Source organism: Babylonia areolata, chromosome 21, assembly GCF_041734735.1.
Source record: "Babylonia areolata isolate BAREFJ2019XMU chromosome 21, ASM4173473v1, whole genome shotgun sequence".
Classification (NCBI taxonomy): Eukaryota; Metazoa; Mollusca; class Gastropoda; order Neogastropoda; family Buccinidae; genus Babylonia; species Babylonia areolata.
The window spans coordinates 26,703,522-26,722,774 of NC_134896.1; the positions used below are offsets into that span (position 1 = coordinate 26,703,522).

At 42.2% G+C, this 19,253-nt stretch overlaps 1 protein-coding gene across 3 annotated transcripts in view; it reads right to left on the bottom strand.

Annotated features, from left to right (window-relative positions):
• The window catches only part of LOC143296223 (cilia- and flagella-associated protein 70-like), a 37,606-nt gene extending 20,920 nt beyond the window's left edge, over window positions 1-16,686 (bottom strand). For all 3 annotated transcript variants that reach the window (XM_076608048.1, XM_076608049.1, XM_076608047.1), the window contains exons 1-14: window positions 16,632-16,686; window positions 14,764-14,857; window positions 14,102-14,288; window positions 13,362-13,460; window positions 13,022-13,104; window positions 11,148-11,324; window positions 10,361-10,488; window positions 8,937-9,086; window positions 8,308-8,392; window positions 4,337-4,406; window positions 3,740-3,801; window positions 3,311-3,451; window positions 2,870-2,905; window positions 1,383-1,546 (exon numbers count right to left, since the gene is read on the bottom strand). In XM_076608048.1, the coding sequence (XP_076464163.1) occupies window positions 1,383-1,546; window positions 2,870-2,905; window positions 3,311-3,451; window positions 3,740-3,801; window positions 4,337-4,406; window positions 8,308-8,392; window positions 8,937-9,086; window positions 10,361-10,488; window positions 11,148-11,324; window positions 13,022-13,104; window positions 13,362-13,460; window positions 14,102-14,288; window positions 14,764-14,838 (1,457 nt within the window). In that variant the 5' untranslated portion in view covers window positions 14,839-14,857; window positions 16,632-16,686. The remainder of the gene's footprint in view (window positions 1-1,382; window positions 1,547-2,869; window positions 2,906-3,310; window positions 3,452-3,739; window positions 3,802-4,336; window positions 4,407-8,307; window positions 8,393-8,936; window positions 9,087-10,360; window positions 10,489-11,147; window positions 11,325-13,021; window positions 13,105-13,361; window positions 13,461-14,101; window positions 14,289-14,763; window positions 14,858-16,631) is intronic.
• Window positions 16,687-19,253: the final 2,567 nt, after the last annotated feature.

Below are 19,253 nucleotides of genomic sequence, written 5' to 3' on the forward strand. Positions count from 1 at the left end.
CTTTCTTTATTCTTGTATACCAATCTAACTTGGCATAGCTGGTAAGAATTTTTTGTCCTTTTGCTTTAGGTTAGAGTTTCAGAAAAATTTATGTTTATTATTTTGTGAATAATAGTGTTGTTGGGACTGAATCTGAGGGCACTACAATGTGGTCATGAAGGATGAAAATAGTACCTTGGGTATCTTCTTATAGCTCTGAGTCACTTTGGCTCCAACCACTGGAGAGACATCACAGAGCAAGCAGGTGCCTTGTGGTAGGGGAGAGACTGGGGTATGTGAGATTTTGCACTGATATAAATTGGTCTTGGTTGTCTAAAGGAAAACCAAAAAGTTACAAACTACTTGTGTGGTTGAAGATTAAATTTGGTGTTTTTCTTGGTAAGAAAATCATTTTTATGGCATACTATTCAGAAGAAAGTCTGACTTTGGGAAATTTGCCTGCCAGGAATTATTAGATATTACTAGAGTGCTGTTCATTTTTATTCTGTATGTCTTAACTCACTCGGGACGACAAGTTTTCTCCCTTGCTTTTCCCCACAGACGGCCCATTTGTTAGGGTTTGGAAAAAAATTACAAAAAATACAAAATACTGTGTAAGAAAATGAAACTTTCAGAACTGGTTTATTACGTGTTGAGCTATTACATAAAAAAAAAATCAAATTTCTCATCTTATTTTTACAGTTTTGCCATGTGTAGAAAATACTGCCAATTTTTCACCCCGAACCACCATACCCATGCTTGCTTTCTGCATTAAATTCGCTTTCTTCTTCTGTCATCATCCACCTCTTCAATGTCCGACCCTTCAGTTTGTAGCATTTCAAGTACTTCGGCAACCCTAAAACGTTGCCGTCACTGCCTTGTTCGCTTCACAACATTCTGAGAAGAGCCCGCTTTGCTAACAGGCTGGCACGCGAGCAGACGACCGGTCAGTGACTTTGTCAGCGTGTGTGCAGACAGGCCATACATCCTAGGCTGACCAATCATACTGTTCGATTGTGGAGTGACCCAGAATAGCGCACTCTGCTTGGCTAATCACAAAATCACGTGTACAGCGCATGATGGAATTTTACTTTCGGAGAATGCTATTCCATTCCTTCGTCCGAATCCGAATCCGTTTTGTGTAGGAATGCGTGAGCATTCCTTCGTCCGGAGAGAGTTAAAGAGTGTTTAAAGAGTAATCTGATAATTTTTATATTTCCTTCTTTGTTTTTTAATTCAGTGTTTCTGTAATTATTATCATAATATACATTCATCATCACAGTTACTATCATTATCACTTCTAGCTGTTGTTATTGCAGCTTGCTGCCATTGCTCCCACACTAAGCATCACTCATTTTCCAGCAACACAACCACCGTCACATTGTCCCTGCTGATGACAGTACCTTCTGGCCAGTTCTTCTGGAGGACGTTTGGGGACGAGGGGGCGTGTCAGGGTGATGTCAATCATGAGGTACGACTTGGCGTCAGCGTACTGCTGACCCTCTATGTTCACGGGCGCCTGGCCGTCAACCTCTGACCCCGCCTCTGACTTCAGTGCTGCCGCTGTCTGCAAGAGTGTAAGGTCAAATCACCATCAAACCACAAGTTAGAGGGGGAATATTATGTATATATCAGAATATATAATCCCCCAAAAGCGGAGTATGGCTGCCTATATGGCAGGGTCAAAACGGTCATACACGTAAAAGCCCACTCGTGTGTACACGAGTGAACGTGGGAGTTGCAGCCCACGAATTCATATACTCATGCATACACTTCAGTACACACAACTTTAAGAAAATTACATAATGGTCTGATATTCAATACTTCCAAGGAGAACAGAGCATAAGCAAACTGGAAGCTTTATCAGTCTGGCTGTATCCTCAGAAGGGGCACAGTAAGGATGAAAGCCAATGTGATAAAGACAAAAGCAGACAGCACAAGTGCAAGAAGAGCAGAAGATAAGAGTGATTTACACATCACTTCCCCAACAGCTCAAGTGCATATTTATGCCATGAATGCAATGGAAATCAGATTTCACTCTCTAACACATCTTTTATAAGGATGTGTTCTATTGTAAATTATCATTACCTTTAATTCAATTGCACAAACACCACACCACACCACACAAACACACACAAACACTCTCTCTCTCTCTCACACACACACACATCTTTTGACAGTATGTATTTTATTGCAAATTATCTTCACCTTCATTTCAGTCATACACACACACTTATACAAACACACACACACACACACATATCCTTTGACAGTATGTGTTCTGCTGTAAATTATCTCTACCTTCATTTCAGACACACACACACACACACACTTCTTTTTTATGTGCACATTTGCAGACTTTAACAGTACACAGCAGGTTAAACAGAAATCAGGATGAGTTAACTGACTGATATACAGGGTGGGTTACGGTCACTCACACAGTGGATGATAAAGACACACAGAGAAAGGTCAATCATGAATGAACACAGTGTTCAGAGACCCACACACTAAACAGGATATAAGAAAAATCAATTAAAAAATAGCGAGAGAGAGAGAGACAGAGAGAAAGAAAAACACAAGGGGGTGATACACATTTGTGTAATCTCCTCACAGATGGCAGTGAGCTCTCTTGTTTCATTACCATTGGAAGGCAGATTATTTTTTAATGATTCTGTGCAGTTTCATACACAAATTCCCAAAAATAATCACACTACAGTAGTTTTAGTGTAAATGGTAGTGATGCCAATTTTTTTTCCTCAGCATACATAAATTCAAAGAAAACACAATAACAGTCGGTAGTAAAGGGGTAAAGCAAAGACAGGAGAGAGAGAGAGAGAGCAAAGGTAAGCCACTGCACTCAGGAAGCTACAGAATTATCTCCCATACCCACCTCAGGGTCATGGCTTTGCATCACACTGCTGGATCTCTGAAAACAGCCAAGCAATGATGGCAAACTTTTTATATCATCACACACAACAAATCAATCAGTCAATAATTTGAGAATGAAAGCACAGTTTGTTTAGATTAAAAAAGTGACAAGATAATTAGCTTAGTCAAGGCTATAATCAGATAGTTTAGCAGACAAACAATACACGAGCACACATGCATGCACATTCACAAGCACACACATGCACACACACACACAAATTCTCCCTCCTCCAAAGTCTAGATACGCACATGCTTGTCATGGGGGCAAAGACATGCACACACACTAACTCTCCAACACACACACACACATATGCACACACATGCACACACACACACACATACACAAACACACACACACACCACACACACATATGGCCACACAAGCACCAGTCACAAGTCTCACCGCTCCTTTCTTTGCATCTTTCTTGTCAGCTTCCTTCTCCTTGCCGCCGCCCTTCTTTGGGGCAGGGGAAGTGCTGTTCCGGTTCAGCTGGTTCAGGGCGATCCGGGTCGCTTCCTCACAGATGCCTGACCTCCGCTTGGTCTGAACAGTCCATGACACAGTGTCAGCACTGTCCACACTGCATACAGACATTGCTAAGGATCACAGAGAGAGAGACAGACAGACAGAGAGAGATACAGAAAGGGTGAGAATAAAGAGAGTAAGAAGGAAAGAAAAATAACAAAATGAGAGGAGAAAGAAAGAGAGTAGAAAAACACAAAAAAGAAAAAACAGTAAACGTTTACCACTTTTCATGACCAACCATTTCATAAGACAAACATTTGATAAAACAACATCAACAAAACAAACAATATCATAACTGATGCTCACCTTTTCATGCAGGAAATGATCAGTGTATGGCAGCACTCTATAGGCACCTCGGATTCGCTTCACTGGAAAAAAAAAAAAAAATTGTTTTTGAAAGAAAAGCTATGAATCCAAATAAACCACAGAAAACTCCCACATGACATCCCAAATATCTGTCTTACAGCCAATGCAGTAAACTCCAGTTTTTATACAAGAAACTGTAACAGATTCTGACAGGCAAGGCACAAGCCTTGACAACTGATTCTGCATCAAAGCACTCCTTCAAACATATAAAAACTCAGTATCATTGAGGAGCTGGCTTTGAGCTCCTCAGTTTGAACTGGGATGATATCAGCTCAGGTTTGTTGCTGCTCAAGTTTTCTTTCAATATTGTGTATATCAATTACTGCCATTTGTTTAGTTTCATGGATGAAATGTTTAAACCAACTGGCTTTGGAGCTGAGTTGGCTTTGGCCTTGTGGTCAAGCTGTCGAGGGCTGGGGTCTCAGGCCAACTGGCTGTGGAGATGGAACTGATGGACTGTGAGGGTGACTGCATGGGGCTTTCTAGGACATCAGCTGGTTTCTTTTCTACACTGAAAAGCTGATAATAGTTCTTTACCTCCAGGGTAGAGCAGGGGAGCAAGATTGAGAAAGGCCACTCCGTGAAAGCTGATGCTTCCTTCCTCTTCCTGCACATCACCAGAACAACACACACACACACACACACACACACACACACACACACACTCACACACCACACACACACACCATACATATACGCACGCACGCATGCACACACACATACACACACACACACACACACACCCACACACACACATACACCACACACACACATACACACACACACACATACATCCCACACACACATACACACACACGCACGCACACATGCACACACACACGTGCGCGCACACACACACGCACACACACACACACACTCTTTGTCATTTGTAGTTCAAAAAGGGAAAAATTCTTATTGCCTCTTCACAACTGAATGCACACAAAAAGCAACACACACACACACACATTCACACACACACAAACGCACACACACATACACAACACACACACATAACACACACACAAACATACACACTGAAATTGTTTTACAAAGACAACAGCATTTTTAAGTATCACCAATACACTGTCTTCCATATCCCACCCACCCACCCACCTCCCCCAACACACACACTCAGAATGAAAATGAGAGACAGACCAAGATGGATGTGAGAGAAAGATACTGAGGCACAGCCTTTTAAACATTTTGTTTGTTTGTACACATTCCACTAGCACTACTTAATATAAAGTTTATAAGTGTCTGGCCTGGAAGTCAGGAAGACTGGTTTATATTCAAACTACTGCCTCCCCTATTTTACAATAGCCACCCTTTAAAAGAATAAACAATATACAATAATAAGAGTCATCATCGCCGTCACAATCTTAATGTAAAGCATTGTCCAGACATCCATTTATCATCAAAAAAAGATTTGTCAATGCATTTTGTCTGCACACACACATGCACACACACACATACAAACTTCCTTCTCCACATTCTGAAGAACAACCTTTCCACTCAAAGACAAGAGAGAAGCATGCCAGATAGTGAACAGTCAGAAACACTGCTAAGTTATAATGGAACCAACATCAAATAAATGCCAATATCAGTAAACAAGAATAGTACTCCACTATCCCTGAACAGTGCAAAGCACAACATTCAAACACAAAAGTCACCCAAAGCGGCAATAAGAGACATGAATGGTTTTCACTGTAGACAGGTGATTGAGTTATTGAACACAGCAATCAGTCAGTCAATAATTCAACGGGACTTTACCTTTTTAACAAGTCAGTCAGTTTATCCTCCCAATCATTCACCAATTAATCAAAACATCAATCAATCATCAGTCAATCTGCCAACCATTCATTTTGCTAGCTAGCCAGCTGAGCAGCCCATCCACTCATACATCAGACAGTCAGTCAATGAGTCATTCAATCTATCTGTCGTTGACAGTCACTTCATAAATATATCAGACAGTCCTTCATTATCAGTTTAAATAATTTCTTCTTTCTTTCCTTCATGCAAACACATAGCAGGGAAGATAGACTGTACATATTTGCACACAACTCATCTTCAGTTGGGGGAAAAAAATCAGAAGAAAGGGACACTGTTAAGGCAAAAGGAAGGAGCAATGTGTTAAAGGACTGACTGACATCTACTCTTTCTTTCTTTTTTTCCTTTTCTTTTTTTCTTTCCTTTAGCAGAAGGCACATCAGAAGGACAGGTAGAAAGGAAGGGCAAGACATGTTAGAAAGATAGGAAAAAGGATAGGAAGAATGGTAGGAAGAAAGGATGGGGAAGACACAATAGAAGAATAGGAAGAAAGGAAGGGGAAGACATGTTGGAAGGATAGGAAGAAAGGAAGGGAAAGACAGAGAAAGGGAAGACAAAGGACAAAGCATTTCTGTCAGCCTTTCCCTCTTGAAGCAAAAGCAAAACATAGGATTCTTTTCCGCTTTACCCCCGCTATCACCGCCACTCTTTCATAAACATGCAGCCAGACACAGTTACAAACAAACAGAAGTACTGGTCCAAATATGCACATGTGCAACCACTCTTTACATACACACTTGTACATGTGTGCACATGCACACTTACAAACGTAAAAACTCATTCAAACGCTGACAATTAACAAGACACTCATAACACATTCTCAACACACACACACATACTCAATCTCTCTTGTGTTTTTTCTTCTCCCTTTCTAATATTACTTTCAGTGAAAAAACAAACTGAAGAACACACACACACACACACACACACACACACACACACACACACACACACACACACACACACTCACACACACACTCACACACATACATACATACATACATACAAGCATACAAGTAAGCAAAAATGTCACTACCCTCATATGCATTTCACATTCCCCCTTTTGTCTCATCAAAAAAAGAAGAAGAAGAAAAAAAAAAAGACAAAATATAAAAATTTTCAATAGAATTTTTTTTTTCAAACTGGCCACCACAGTCCTTTTCCTCCCCCTTCTTCCCATCATGTTTGTCTACACTACATCTGGTTTCAGCCTATTACTTACTGTCTACACAATTCAAATTCAAACCCAGGAGAAACACCAGGCTGACAGGAACAGTGGTCAGTCAACACTTGTTCCCAACGTTCAAACAAAGAAATACACACCCGTCCCTGATCCGCCAAGTTGCATGGAACAAATCAGAAATAACCATCAAAACTTCATTCATGACACAAAAACAGCTGTCATCCATTTGGAGAGCTGTAAATGCGTAAATGGATCAACACAGTAGTAATGGGACTAACATCCTCTGCATATTGAGTGGAGTGATGGCCTAGAGGTAACGTGTCCACTCGGGAAGCGAGAGAATCTGAGTGCGCTGGTTCGAATCACGGCTCAGCCGCCGACATTTTCTCCCCCTCCACTAGACCTTGAGTGGTGGTCTGGATGCTAGTCATTCGGATGAGACGATAAACCAAGGTCCCGTGTGCAGCATGCACTTAGCACACGTAAAAGAACCCAAGGCAACAAAAGGGTTGTCCCTGGCAAAATTCTGTAGAAAAATCTACGATAGGAAAAACAAATAAAACTGCATGCAGGAAAAAATACAAAAAAAATGGGTGGCACTGCAGTGTAGTGACACACTCTCCCTGGGGAGAGCAACCCGAATTTCACACAGAGAAATCTGTTGTGATAAAAAAAGAGAAATACAAATATATTCAAGCACTCTGTGTGATATGTGTGTGCGCACGCGCTTGTGTGCATTTGTGTGCATGCATGCGCAAGAGTGTTTATTAACTGTAACAGAATATCACATTAGCTCATGCTGCTTATAACCCATAAAAGCCATCTTAGAGGTAAGCTGTATCTATGTTCATACTATTGTATGGTAAAATGCATGTGCTTGGACAAAAAACAACAACAAAAGAAACCCAAAACAGAACAAACCACAAAATGACACAGTCAGCGTGTGACGTCAAACTCAACATTAACCCTATGCCTGCTGATGATGAGTACGCTCTTCAGTGAAGGACTGTTGCTTGCAATGAGACTAACCTTACAGGTCAGGATGTTAGTCACCATTCTTTATTTGAACTTCTTCCTCTTGGGACCGCATAACTCTTGTTCAGTAAAATCAATAACACCACTTTAAAGTGCAGAAGAAGTAGTTCTTGTACTTCAAATTCAAGCCGCTTGTTTCATGTCACCAAAGTTCAGCAGTCAACGGTTTAGGCAGTCAACACACTATAACACAAAACTAAAACACATTAATATCATCATCTTTGATGAACAGACTATAAATAAATAAACGAACGAACCAACACATAAACATGATCACACTCCAACAATCCACAGAAAAATGATATGAACACCCTGAGGCATCTAACACAGACCAAGGTTCTTCACTCATGACAATGGATTTCTTTAATACAGGCTAATGTTTGCTGAGATTCCACCTTATTGCAAATTTCAGACAAGCGTTGTGAGATCAACTAGCTCAAACAACCCACAAACAGGGACATACCTTTTTGGCCTTGCCACCAGATGGCTGGGGCAGTCGGAAAATTTCCACTGGCCAGTTACGGGTCTTGGCCACAGAGTCTTGAAACCTGAGGATTTCATGGTGAATGTAGTTGAAGAGGGTGTGTGTGTGGTGGGGGTACATGTGTGCGCATGTCTGGGTGAGTGCGTGCATGTGTGTAGGCAAGTGCATGCGTGTGTGTCGGTGCATGTGCGCATGTGTATAGTTTTCTTTCAAGAAATCCGCACAACAATGAAAGACGATACCTGAACAATACAGTTTCTGTCACTCATAAAACAGAGCTGCCGTTTGTCAATGATGTACCTTTTCAGTAGCTCAAATGCTTTTTTTAATTTATTTATGTTACTCTGGTATTCACTGTTTATAATACTTTTTTAATTCATCAAATTTGACCTGAACTCTATGTATCTGCACAAACTGGAGTTTCAATCGCAAAAAAAAAAAAGAAAAAAAAAAGAGAGTAATGAAAAAGGAACATGTGGGAGACAGACGTATAGCAACAGGATTTACATCTGAACACTTTCCTGACTGCTGACAGGTTAACTTTTATTCCAGTGGCCAGGGCTGGGTTGCATAAACCAGCACACAAACACAACACGGAGAGAACCTACGCCTTCACAGCAGCCAGCTCCAGGTAGCAGCGACGCTCAGTGTTCCAAGTTACGCGCAGTTTCTCCGTCTCTGACACCTGGCGATGGTCCCTGTCCTCCTTCCCCTTGAACTCCCCATCCTCGTCCTCCACGGGCTCTGATGCAATGAAGCTGGACAGCACAGCATCACAGATACAGAAAGAAAATAGAGAAGGGCAGGTGCTCCGCTTCCGAACATTGTCATACACATCACAGTCTGTCAATCACTTCTAAAAAGCTTTCTCATGTTATTGTGTGTTCTGGATCCAAACAAATATTTCTGTCTATCACATGTGCACACACACACAAAGTTGTTTCACTCTATGTTAAAATGTAATATTATCTTACGAAATGTTTTTCTTTTTACATGATAACTGATGTGTGCTTGGTGATAAGGGAAGGGTGTGTCAGTTACTCATTCGTTTTTCTCTTTGACATTTGCTGGCAGGTATTTAAAGAGAGCCGATAGAGATATTTTCTGTTTTGGTTAAAACAGACAATAAAAAGTATTTTGAATTTGAATTTGAATATCTATATACAGATCATCATACACATCATAGTCTGAAACACGTCCAAAATGTTCTGTCATGTTATCCTTTAAAAACAATTTTACACAGTCAGTTGTGAGTTTCACTGAAGACATAGATCTGACACATCCACAACTGACCTGAGGAACATGTTGGACAAATTAAAACCTACTGCATTCACTGATCTCATATCTTCAATCTAAAGAGAAGTGGAGATGTTCAACTAAGATGTTGGATGTTATCCACATCCAGTTCGCTGTGTCATGCAACTCTACCACAAAGACATGGGGCACAGCCATCCATGAAGGTTCTCTGTCAGTGTTGGTTCTCTATCTGAACCCTTCATCAGCTGCAGCACGGTGAGGCAGGCAGAGGAGCTGAAGGGGGAATGGGGGTTGGGTGCTGTGTATGTTGGGAATGTTCATGTTTCCATGACAAACCATACACTCGACGTTGATCACAGGATCTTGAACATACACTTGCTGACACTGTGCACATGTACACAACTTGATAGAAAGGCAAGACACACCAGTTTCATTTGTTCTGTACGCTCTATTGTATCTCCTTTCTCCCTATGGCACCATCATCCTCAGATAATCACAACAATGAAACACAGCAAATCAGTAGGAACAGAACAGGACTATGGGCCTCAATACATGGCCGCCTAATGGTAAGTCTGAATGGAATCAGCCACCGCTCCTTATGATTCATTGTGACTGGAGACTGAAGCTTATGTGATATAATCCCACAAAATTGCATCATATCAAAAAGAAAATAATAAAATGAAAGCTTGACATTACAATACTCGCTCAGTACATGAGGCTGGATGTTCAGTCCCTGACAAAAGTCAAACCAAATGAGGAAGCTGGCTGCACTGACCTGTCAGGAATGAAGACGGAATTGCCGACAGCAGAGCCAGGAGTGGCCCACTTCTTCTGCTTGTTCGGCAGCTCTTTATCTGCCCCTGGCTTCAGCTGACCGGCCGGGAACACCACCGGCATTTCTTTCTGTTGACACGAGAAGAGTAAAGTCGTAGTCATTAGTAGTGGGGTTTCTTGAATTGATAGCGGCTGGTTTTCTTTGAATCACTGATAATGTAGGTTTTCTTTGAATTATCGTGAAAACCTTTCTGTTTGTTTTCTTTCATCATCAACAAAAGTGAATTGTATCTTCATTAAGATATCAATGATGGTTTTTGTGTGTTTTTATTTTCTTCAATCTGGAGTTATGTGTACATGCATGTATTAATGTATCAGTGCAATGGTGTGATGGTATGTGTGTGCATACATGTGTGTGTATGCTTGGGCTTGTTCATGTGTGTAAATAGGTGTGTGTGCATGCGTGGATGCATGTTTAAGTGGGTGTATGTATGAGTGTGTGTGCATGTTTATTCATGGGCTTGTGCATGTGTGTAAATAGGTGTGTGTGTGTGTGTGTGTGTGTGTGTGTGTGTGTGCGCATGTGCATGTGTGTATGTGTGTGCGGAAGCAAGTGTGAGCATATGTATGTATATGGATGTGTCTGCAAGTGCATGCATACATGTGCACTGGTGTCTGTACATGTGAACGAGAGTACACGCACGCTTGAGTGCAACAAACAAGTCCCCATGTTTGTTTGTTTTTTCAAGACAGTTACAGAAATGACGAGCTTTGTGTTCCCAGCCCACCTCACTGTTGCAGGGCACAGGCAGGGCAGCGGCGTAGTAGTACTGGGCGCCGGTCAACTGCCACGAGTCCGGGGAGGAGAACATGGACTCCATGGTGATGGTCATCAGGTTCCCCTCCTTCACCTGCTGCTCGTCCAACAGGGGCTGGTGCACCGCCACCGCCACATCCAGTTCAGGCTGGGACATGGAGAGAAGAGGAGAAGACAATGAGGGAGGGAGGATCAGCGATTCAGTACGTGACCATGTGCACAGACCCAGGACTTTTGACACACACAGACCTAGAGGAAACTTTTCACAGAAATGAAGGATAAGACAAGAGAGTGTGACTGTGTGTGTGTGGGGGGGGGGCAGGGAGGGGCGTGGGCGGGGGCATGGGGGGGTCAGGAAGGTGGAGTGTGGAGTACACCTATCTAATATGTGACTGCGAGTGGGAGTGGGGGTTGTGGAAGGTGGAGGGTCGCGTACACCCATTTCATGTGTGTCTGTGTGGGAGAGGACGGGCAGGGGGTTCTGGAAGGTGGGGAAGGGGTGCACAGTTATGCACACATGGGTGAACAGGTACATGGGTTCGTATGTGTGATAATGTATGTGTGTGTGTATGCATATGCAAGCATGTGCACAGGCACATATAACCATGTGTGTATGTGTTAACGTGTGTGGGCCTTTGTGTTTGCATGTCCTAATGCATGTGCATATTTATGTAAACTAATTAAATCAAAATCCTTCAAACAACTGCAGTAAGTAAACACAGAGAAAAGTTAACAATGTTTGATAAATGTATATATACTAACAAAGATTATAAAATAATGAATAATTCATATTCTCCTATAAATAATGCAAATATTGAGTGACTAAAAAATATATGCTTTTGCAAAGTAAATGTTGAAAATAAAAGCAAACTTCACTAGCCTGTGACAAGGTGAAACTAATGCACAGAGCTAATTCGCAAACTATCATATTTGTTGCATCTAAGCACAGACAACAAACATATCCCAATATACTTGATACATGCAAAAGCGCCCTTATTTTGGTTGCACCATCAACACCACCAGTTTAGTGGCATTACTCCCATGCCGCTCATCCTAAATTCCCAGTACACAATCCCACAGCACCAGCAGTCCACAGGTGCTACCAATGTCAGGTCACTATGAGGACGCACGCTTGAGGAGACCCTTCAATGCTGCCGACTCACACTGATTCAACATATGCAGGACACCACCTATTAAGCCTCCTGCTGACAACAATAATCACTCTGCCTCAGAACAAGATTGAAAGAGTGTCTCCCACTGGACTGGTGACTGCCACCATGTCCCTCTAATGACAGTCTCCTTCAAACACTAAAAACTTTAGCAGGAACTCATCATGAAGAGGGCAAAATGAAACTGAGGTCACCATGAGTGCAGGACATGAAAGGCCACAGAATATGGGGCAATGTTTTTCTATGCCTGACGTAAAATAATGATGAAGATGTTGCTGCTGCTGCTATGGACAGCCACTAAAGTTTGGGACTGGTGTTGACCAGGCTCAAGAAATACATATACCTGCAGTGTTGGTCACAAAATTTGACAAACACATCTGTGAAGTGAATGATCCTTGACTGTGTGGTCCTTGTCTTCCCATTTAAGACCATAGCACACTCAACTGTTGACTGGAGGTGGCAACAGGCTGAAAAATCCCACCTCTGATGGAGCTCAAATTTGCATCTTTCAAGTCGTCAGTCTGTGACACTGACCTCTTTAACATGCCAACGGGTCGCAATACAGAACTTATTTCAACAAAAATCTTCACACTTTTGGCAGCAAAGCTAATCACCCATCCCCATCTCCTCCACATTCCCCATCCCTCTCCTCCCCCCCTCAGTGACCATTTCTTACCCTGGGGCTTTCAGGACCAATGCCATCAAGAGATGATCCAGGTATGGGGTTGATCACCAAAGTCTGTTTGAAGCTGGTTTCTCCTGAACACAAGACACAAACAAGAGGCTGTCATTCAAAGTAAACAAATTTGAAAAATTAAAAAATACAATGCTGCAGCCTTTAGTCCTAAAAAAAAAAAAAAATCAGTTGATATCTTCTGACCAGAAGCGACTTTGTCCTGAATGGAGAGTGAATGTGCATGTCTTTTAAGTGTATGTCTTATGCATTATGAGCTTCACGACCACATGACAATTCCTCTTGAGAGACAATAAAGTTGACTTGACTTGACTTGAAATACCTTTGACCAGAGGTAAGAGGTCCAAGGTGCACTGTCCCAGAGTGTTGGTCTTCTCTTCCTTCTGTCGTCTTTCCTTGGGCATCACTTCTATCACCGTCACTGTCACACACCATGCACAGCACTCTATGACATGCACAATTACAGGAAGCTCTCAGACATCACATCCTGCAAGTAAATAATGTCCAGAACTCAAGAAAATGATCATTGCATAATACATACACCCGTTCCTGAAAGTAGTTATCAACATGAACAAAAAGAAATAAACAATGCCAGCAAACAAGCCAGTATGATTCTAATTTGATGAAACTGTCAAAGAATAAATCCTTTAATAAATAATATCCACAAGTACAAGAAACTAATCAACACATAATAAATACACCTGTCCCTAAATTACCATTATCCACACAAACAAAACAAAACAATGTCAGCAAGCAAACCAGTATGATTCAAATCTGATCATCAAACTAACAACAAGTGAATCTCTTTCACAACGAACACATAACATTATCATGGAACAATGTTTAAAACAGAGACAAAAAGTGTATGTAATGCTCATACTATTTCAAGTTTCATTTAATTTTTCTTCAGTATGTGTGTCAACACAACTTGTCTGAATATACATGCACACATCCACACACACACACACACAGAGACACAGAGACACAGATGTACACAAATTCTACATGCATGCACGCACACACACACACACACACACACACACACACACACAAGAAACTCACAAACAACTGGTTTATGAGCAATTTCATCAATGGCAAGAGCATCCTCATAAGAGCAGTTCAGTGTGGCATTGAAGCTGAATTCTGCTGGAGTATCAGGAGTGCAGTCAACCTTTGGTGATTCTCCAAGTACCTTCTCCGAAAATTCCACCTTCACCATCACATTCACAGTATCTCCTTTTGATCCACGCTGAAAAATAAAAATTAAACAAAAAAAAAAAAAAAAAAAGGAAAATGAATCATGCTGTTAAAAAAAAATAAAAACCAGTCAAAAATCTTTACTGTTTCTGAACTTGATTTTCATTTTCAAAGAAAAAAGCCTGTATTTGTACAACATTTGGTTAGCAACCAACTGAGTGTCAGATATATTTCATTCAAATGTGTAAAAGTAACACACCACAAACAACATTGTTCACACACACACAAACACACATACACAAACACACACATACATTTTCTGCTGAAATTCTGTTTTTTTAATATGTATTCTATCTCCTTAAAAAAATATAAAAAACCAGCTTTTTTTATTCACTTACAACGGCATTACATATCACATCATCTGAAATAGTGGTGGAGTAGTGGCCTAGTTTATAAAGCATCCGATCTGGAAACAAGGGCTGTTTTCTGCCATAGAAGTGCTGTAAATGAAAAACTGTGGTGCGTACCAAATTGCGAGCCCGGCATACTGAGATGATGATGGGCTCTGGGGGGCGCACATTCACTGCCTCAGGCTCTGCCATCTTGATCTCCAACTGAGGGCTGCAAAAATAAAACACATCATCACCTATTCTTTTTTAATGCATATGGATTATCAACCCTCTTTCTTCCCCTAAATGAATGGTAATGCAGAAAAATATGGTACAAGCAAGGACCAGATAACATGCTGGAACAATGGTGTGATGCAACCTTTGCATGCAGCATATCACACTGAGTGGCGGTCAATTCTTTTCAAGAACTGTCACATGCAATGATTTCTTTGCTGCATGCAGCAGTGTCATCAATACAAATGGCTTTATTTTCACAACAATGTCTTGTGAAAAGTGCCAATCAAACAGGTAAAAGAAATGACAACATGATGACAGATAAGGTGGTTGAACTGTCAGATCTGGAAACCAAACACCTGATAAGACTTCTATTGTGGTGACCAAAACATACATAATAATGAATCCGATTTTAACACAGCTGAATAAAGAGAATGGGCCCTTTACATTTTACAGACACTTGGCAAGCCAGAATCAGCAGTCTCAACTGGGCAGTTGCTTATCTGACCATGCTGCATGAATTCACAATGACTCGGGGCATGCTGCACACATGTAGCACACCACTTCAGTGTGGGTGGCTTGCAAGGTATGAATATCAGTATCATGCAATGGCTTCAACCATATGACTGTTCCATGACATGGATGTTCCATTGTCTAAACTGGTCCTAGACAGCCAAGGAACTGCTCCTCATGTGGTTTATCTAACGGCTGAGCATGCATTAACCATCTCGAGACATCAATCAATATAATATCTGGACTTTCTCAAAGGCCATCCCTGTTTTTGTTTTCTCCACCAACAAGACCAGTGTAAGGCTGATTGCCAATTAAGAGAGTTTCACGAAGCTTGCAGACCAAGACAGAACAGTGGTGAGAGAAATCCCAAAAATGGGGGTTATAATTTGCAAACTGTATTCTCCTTCTCAAGAACAGAGGGGTGTGGTGGTGAGGGGGGGTTGTATTCCTTGTCTAGAACAGGGGGAAGGGGTGCACAGTGGAAGCATGTGTGTCCATGTATGTGTGTGTGTGTCACTGTGTGCTTGTGTATGTGTGTGTGTGTGTGTGTGTGTGTGTGTGTGTGTGTGTGTGTATGTGTGTGAGAGAGAGACAGAGAGTGAGTGAGAGAGAGACACACACACACACAGAATGAGAGAGCATGTATATGTGTGTAAGCATACGTGAGAGTGTGTGTGTGTGTATTTGTGTGTGTGTGCATGTGTGTGTGTGTGTGTGTGTGTGTGTGTGTGTGTGTGTGTGTGTGTGTGTGTGTGAGTGTTCGTGTGTGAATCAATGTGTGTCTGTGGGTAAGTTAATGGGTTTTTTTACATGATCATTCATGCTTCTTATACTCTATTGCTTGCCATGACTACCATTTACCAATCTGTTGGCCCTGGAGATGGTTTGTTAACATTAATTTTCTTCCGAGTTCTGTTATCTTTCTTCACTCACTGTGACTGAGACCAAGCTCGTCCTTACAATATCAAAATACTATAATAATATTGAAAGTACATATATCATATGAAACAAATCAGAATTTAAAATACAGATAACCGTTTTACTGTCTAGTTTCATTCTGCTGTGAATTTTTGAAGCAAACGAATTCATTCACTGATTCAGTAGCAAAATGGAAACAAATTCGTCGTCGTTTTTCAGCCCATACATCCAAACCATCACTTAAGGATGTCAGAAATTGGATTAAAAAATCTACATTCTTAATTAAATGTAATTTTAAAGACAGCAGAATGCTGTTGGATTGACGTAAGACTCTGCCTTACCTAATAGAAGCGAGGTGTTCGCTACAACTCCCTCAAGTTGAAATCAGCTTCCGGTCGCTCTTGGCAACATGGGCTAAACTGACTGTGAGTAGCGTCCCTTAAGTTGAGCGCGTGAGCACGCGCACGGGCGCGAGGACTTTTCGAAAGAGGGAGAAAATGAAGTTTGAAATAAATGATTTTGAAAGGAAACAAATGCATCGATGGGATCCAAACCCACTTTACACTTTACATCAACGCAGCAACTGACTGGACTCGAAGAGAGAGAGAAAAAGATCGATGCCGCCCGGGGTAACGAAACTAGAGAGAGACACAGAGAACTCAGTGAAGACGGGAGGGCCGCGGCAGTTGACCGGAGAGACAGGGACAGAAAAAGACAGAAAGAGAGAGACGGACGGAAAGACGGACTAAAAAAAGAGACTGACTAGTGGATAATGAGAGATGATACTCAGTCACCCACACTGTACGTGCCAGTGCGCTTGACACTGACACACGTCCTATTACATACATTATATAGGCCTACTTTACCAACATCATGTAGGTAGTCACCGGGGTGTCCTACATACATCATATATATATATATATATATATATATATATAGGTCTAACTACCTACCTACCTACCTACATACATACATACATACTGGCACAGAGAGAGAAGCTGAAAGCCGAGAGAGAGGGATTTTATGTGTGTCAGTGGGGGGCGGTGGCGCAGATATCGTCCTAAACGGAGTACACAGAGAGAGAAAGAGAGGGCGGGAGAGAGAGATGGGACGAATTTTTATTTTAACTTAGATATAGGTAAATGTATAAGCACAATATCTGGTTCTCTGTCGTGGCCAAATTGCCATGACGAATACAAGATGAAAACATCAGAACTGAAGCCATCAGTTTCAGTTTCAGTAGCTCAAGGAGGCGTCACTGCGTTCGGACAAATCCATATACGCTACACCACATCTGCCAAGCAGATGCCTGACCAGCAGCGTAACCCAACGCGCTAAGTCAGGCCTTGAGAAAAAAAATACATCAAAGCCAGAAAACAAGACAGCACTGGTGTAGCCCCCCTGAAAGAAAACTGAAGGACAACTTTACAGTGGCAGCAAAAGCAAGGCCCGTATCCTCCTGCAGCAATTCAAATCAGTCTTCACCAAAGATACTGACACCCCTATGCCCTCTGTCATGAAAAACTGTGCTCAAGACATCCCCAATATCAATATTAGCCCAAAAGGAGTCCACAAACTCTTGAGAGACCTCAACCCCCATAAAGCCCCCGACCCCGACAAAATTCCCAACCTCGTCCTCAAAGAATGTGCCCCCAACCTCGCCCCTGCCCTGACCACCCTGTTCCAACGCTCCCTTGACACAGGCGACGTCCCGACAGCCGGACTGGCGTAACGCAAACATCGCCTGCGTCTACTAAAAAAGGAGACAAACACGCAGCTGAAAATTACCGTCCCATCTCTCTCACCTCTGTCACATGCAAGCTACTTGAACATATCATCTGCCGGCATATCCTGACACACCTAGAGAAACACAACATACTCACCAACCTAAACCATGGATTTCGCAGCGGATAGTCCTGCGACACACAACTACTTCTAACCAGCCATGACTGACTGATTTCTTGCAATCCTTTGATCGCCAGCGCCAAGTCGACGTGGCGATCTTAGCTTTTTCTAAGGCCTTAGATACTGTCTCCCACAAACGTCTTCTCCGCACAAACTGCAGGCTTATGGTATCAGAGGCAGCCTCCACATCTGGCTCTACTAACTTTAAACTCACAGGAGGACGGCGGTAGTAACAGAGGGTGACTCATCAGAAGAAACCAGTGTGGACTCCGGAGTACCCCAGGGAACATGTCTCGGCCCTCTCCTCTTCCTGTGTCACATTAACGACCTGCCAGACACCGTCAAGTCACAGGTCCGTCTGTTCGCCGACGACTGCCTCTTATACCGCGAAATAAACACCTTTCAAGACCACCTACAACTTCAAAACGACCTCTGCCTACTTGAAACCTGGGCCTCTGACTGGGGCATGAAATTCAACCCAAAGAAATGCTATATCCTCAGCATCCAACAGTCCTCCAACTACAACTACTCCCTCTGTAATACCCCGTTCCAACATGTTTCCTCCAACCCATACCTCGGCATCATCTTTTCCAGTGACCTGAAGTGGGGCACCCACATTGCCAACATCTCGAAGAAAGCAAACAACACCTTAGGCTTTCTCCGCAGAAACCTGCGCTTCTTTCCTCAACACTGCAAGAAAAACGCATATCTAGCCTTCATCCGCCCACTCTTAGAGTATGGATGCATGATCTGGTCCCCATACCTACAGCAAGATGTAAACCAACTAGAAAAAATACAACGCCTCTCAGCTAAGGGTTTATTACTGGCGATTACACCACAAGAACCCCCGGTGCCATCGCCAATATGTTATCTACCCTGCAGCTGCCAACGCTACAGAAACGTAGAAGTGATCTACGCCTAACTTTTCTGTACAGGGTGGTTGAGGGGTTAGTACCGGGCCATACCGCCTACTGGTTTCCTGACTCCACACAAAGAAGGACGTCGCATCAAACCTCGCGACTTTAAAGAATACGACGCAAGAAGTGCCATCTCCAATC